The sequence below is a fragment of the Morone saxatilis genome, unplaced genomic scaffold (genome assembly GCF_004916995.1).
Source record: "Morone saxatilis isolate NCDOM2014 unplaced genomic scaffold, NCSU_SB_2.0 Contig18, whole genome shotgun sequence".
NCBI classification, from domain to species: Eukaryota; Metazoa; Chordata; class Actinopteri; family Moronidae; genus Morone; species Morone saxatilis.
The window spans coordinates 11,478,182-11,482,302 of NW_023339740.1; the positions used below are offsets into that span (position 1 = coordinate 11,478,182).

A 4,121-nucleotide genomic window follows, 5' to 3' on the forward strand; every position below is an offset into this window, starting at 1 on the left:
AAAAATAATAATAATAATTCAGAAGATTAAATTTATTTCATGTTCACAGGTGTTCCTGGAAGTGTGAATGTCTTTGTATTTTAAATATTTGAGTATTGTGATATATCCAGTTGCCTGATGCATGCTGGGATAGGCTACTCCCATATGGTCCTAAATAGGAATACATGTGAGTAAGTAAGATGATGAAAATACAATTACTATATAGATTGTAATTATTACTGACACATTGTAAGCAGCGTTGGTAGAGATGGAGCTAATTTGAACCACTTTATATACTGTTGGGTAGTTTAATCTATGACAATGTATCATCTTTCATAAACTCCATATTTGTTTTGTATGTAAAATCTCGTCAATGTAATGCCTAACTTAAGTACAGTACTTGAGTAAATGTACTTAATTACAGTACAAACAATTGAAGTCAAAGTGAAGGATCTTATATGTATATGGAGTCTTGATTGCATTTTTATTCTTATTTATTTTATTTGAATACTTCTTATATATACATGGGTGAATCTGCATGCAGCTTTTATGGTACGTAAAAAATAAATAAAACGTCTTCTGTTAGGCCTCCAACCCATCACGCAGCACCTTGAAACAACACTAATTTCTACTCCTCTTTCAATCATCCCTTTCTTTTTTTTCTCTCTCTCTCATCTCTTCCTCATTCTCTGTTCCTTCTTTCCTATGATCAATGACTTCCAATCCCTGACACCGCTGCTGTCCTCATGAAATATAACGGCTTATTAAGGGACATACATCTCTATGGCCCTATTTGACTCACTGAGCTGCTATATAAATACATAAGGCCATGCCGAGCTATATTTAAAGGTCTGCGAGGCCAACGGCACAGGAAGCAGACACCAGACATTAATAGTTAAAATTCATAAAAGTCAGATGAGGAGGTAAAGATATTCCTGGCTGCCCCGTCTCTTAACCTTCTCAGGGCCCCTCCCTCCATCCCTCCATCATCATCTCAACTCCCTCCTCCCTCCTTGGTCTAGGGCTATTAGAGGAAGGCCGGGGTCTCTCCTTACCCCTCCTCTCCCTGTCTCTCTCAGTCCTTTGCTCATTCTCTCACTTTCTCTCTCTCTGGAGGAACTGACACTCAAATTAGTGTGAGGTTTCTGTAGAAATGGGTCAGCACCTACAACAGTGGGATCAGGCCAGGTGTGTGTGTGTGTGTTTGAGAGAGAGAGATGAGGAGGGAGAAAGAGAGCCCGAGAAAGAGAGAGAGCGAAAGGGAGAGAACTCAATGTGTGTGATCATGAGCAGTATGTGCGTCTCTGTAATGAGGCTTTAGAACGGCTGGATGTGGCTCTGCCAGGCTAAGTGGGGCCGACTCTCCATGTGCCATGTTGGAGGTGAGAGAATTGTTTAGAGCTGAGAGGGAAAGAGAGAGTGGGAAAGAAGGAGAGAAAGAGAGCAGTAGGAAAGTGTCTCATAAAGGACAGAAACAGCCAATAACTGTCAAATCAGTCATATCTTTAGGAGCTGAGAAAAGTCAGCTCTAAAATGAGTGCAAGTGTGTGTGTGTGTGTGTGTGTGTTAGTGTCTGTCTTTCATTCATTCATTTCTACATTCTGCATACAAGTGCCAAATGTAGGCCTTCAAAGTGAATCCAAATGTTTCAAATAACACTGCAAAATCTGCCTGAAAGTTGTTTCTTTCGTTGTGGTCTAAGAAGTCTCAGCAGGCAACCGTATGGGTTAGGGGCTTCATCAGTGGGCACAGACCACAATTACTTTGCAGTCAGTTAGATCAGCTTTTATCCAGTCAGAGTTGTATACCACATTTTAGTTTCAGTCCAAATATTGTGCTCTGACAGAATCAGCTTTTAACCAGTCAGAACCGCAGTCAGAACTTTTATTTTCTATGCTGCTGCTCGTTTTCACCATCATCTAAGTAAGAAAGTACTGTATGGGTTAAATTATTACTTCAGAGTTTGAGGATTCCAGTGATGTTCACACTTAGTTTTTACATTTAGAATTTGCATTAGTTAGCCAACAAAATGTCCTGAGAAGGACAAAGGTCAAGGGAGAGTGTGTATATTTTAAGCTTTTACCTTCCATGTGGCTGTGTTTCTCCTGAAATAGGCAAACTTTCGTGTAAACCAGTTGTAGATCTCATTGAGAGTCAACTGTCTGTCTGGGGACTCCAGAATGGCCTGAGGATGGGAAGAGATACAACAAGATTTAGAGGAGAACACAGATAGAGAGAAGAGATGTAGAAAACGGAGCATTGGAGAGACTTACATGACGTATAAGAGAGGCATAGGTAAAGGGAGGCCTGACATCAGCGTTCTTGTAGAACTCACAGTTCTGTGCCAGCTCTGGAAAAAAAGTAATGACAGTTTTACATTAGCTGACGTGAACTTTATATATCTGTGAATTTTGAGTGTGTAGTGTATAAAATGTATTCCAAATTTAAATGTTAAAATAAAGTGGTATTTTTTAATTAAATATAATATATATATATTTTTAAATCCATATAAGAATATGGAGGTAAAAATTTAAATTATCAAGCAGTCTGATATCCTTCTGCATACCAAATATTAAGCAAAATATAATATTTTTTATTTTTCATTACAAGCCAATCATATATTCCTTACTTTTTTTTTTACCATTTGAAGACTTGCTACACTGAGCTGAATAAATGTGAATGAATGTGACTTCATTCTATGCCATACACTTATATTGCTTGGATACCTTGAATTCAAATCGAGGCTACAATTTTCTTTAAGACATGAATAAAATTGATTTCTGAATTAAAACATACTCTATTGCTCTTTCAGGGAAAATTATGCAGCAACAGCAACAAGTACTGTAAGAAAAACCTAAAGCAGTCAGCAACACTGGAGCCCATTATATATCAATAATTAGACAATACATAATAATAATGACATAAAAAGTCAGGTACTGGGTGAGTGTATGTTACAGTCTACCTGAGGCGATGGGGGTGCAGTACTTGTCGGAGTTGCGCCTACGTATGGGCCCAACACCGTGCGTGTGGGAGTGAGAGTGTGTGTGCAGGCTGGAGGAGCTGATGACCGAGGGTCCCTGGCGCAGTGGGGTGATGGGGGTGGCAGCTGAGGTGGGGGGGTGCGGAAGACCCTCTGGGTAGGCCTCGCTGTCTCGCTTTAACAGAGCGCCACTGGAAGCCAGGTTCAGCTAGAGACGGAAAGACACACACACAGAAATTAGGATGATTAATGGAGCTTTTATACCTGAAAAGGAGGTTTAATTGTGATTCTGCCTGTAAAATCAACTGAAAAAGTTTATATTCTGCACCTTTAAATAGCTTACAAAAATATATATTTAATTTTATTGAAATATCCTATACTCATATAACTTACTTTACTTTGGTTTAATAGTGTTAGTAATTAATCTATTTATATCATGGAGACTGATGCCAACATGAAAAGGTGAGAATCTTTATTTTACATGTATTGAGGGTGGAGAATTGTTTTAGTGCAGGGACATAAAATGGAGTTTCTATATGACTAATGCTTCCCTCGTGTTTACTTTAAAGCTTCACCATCTGCTGAGTGCGGCTGCTGTTTACAGAGAAGCATCATCTACACAAGATAGGATCAGGGTCAGGTGATATCAGTGCATTAGACAATGCTTTTGTGTCATATACATAACACATCTCCTCCATGAAAGTGTTTCAAAACTGTTTTGTCTAGTAGTTGTTTAAGAATATTTGTACATTTGAGGTTGTAACTGAAGTGAACGGGCCACAAGCCTTCTACTTTTAAGTACAGGGCGCTACTAAGATCTATTCACATTACATTAAAAAAAAGACCCCCAACATGACCTATGAATTTCTCTACATTTACCCAAATGCAACCAGCATTCTCGCGCAGAACCACACACACTCGTACACACTGAACACATATACACACAGCGCTGGCTGCAATTAACCCTGCGCTTACAAATACAAAACCACACGACAGCATGTTTGTAAGAAGGGAACACACACATGCACTCTGCGGTGGCAAAGTCTTCACGGACCAATACGGCCCAATTAGGCAGAGCCTTGCACACACATGCACACAAATACACACACACACACACACACACACACACACACAGAACCAATGCTCCCAGTCTCTCTGGGAC

At 39.5% G+C, this 4,121-nt stretch overlaps 1 protein-coding gene across 1 annotated transcript in view; it reads right to left on the minus strand.

Moving 5' to 3' along the window:
• The window catches only part of foxp4 (forkhead box P4), a gene marked incomplete in the record, with an annotated part of 89,073 nt that overhangs the window by 9,678 nt on the left and 75,274 nt on the right, over window positions 1-4,121 (minus strand). Inside the window, 3 exon segments of the mRNA XM_035662162.1 lie at window positions 2,063-2,164; window positions 2,253-2,329; window positions 2,942-3,167. Of these exon segments, the coding sequence (XP_035518055.1) occupies window positions 2,063-2,164; window positions 2,253-2,329; window positions 2,942-3,167 (405 nt within the window).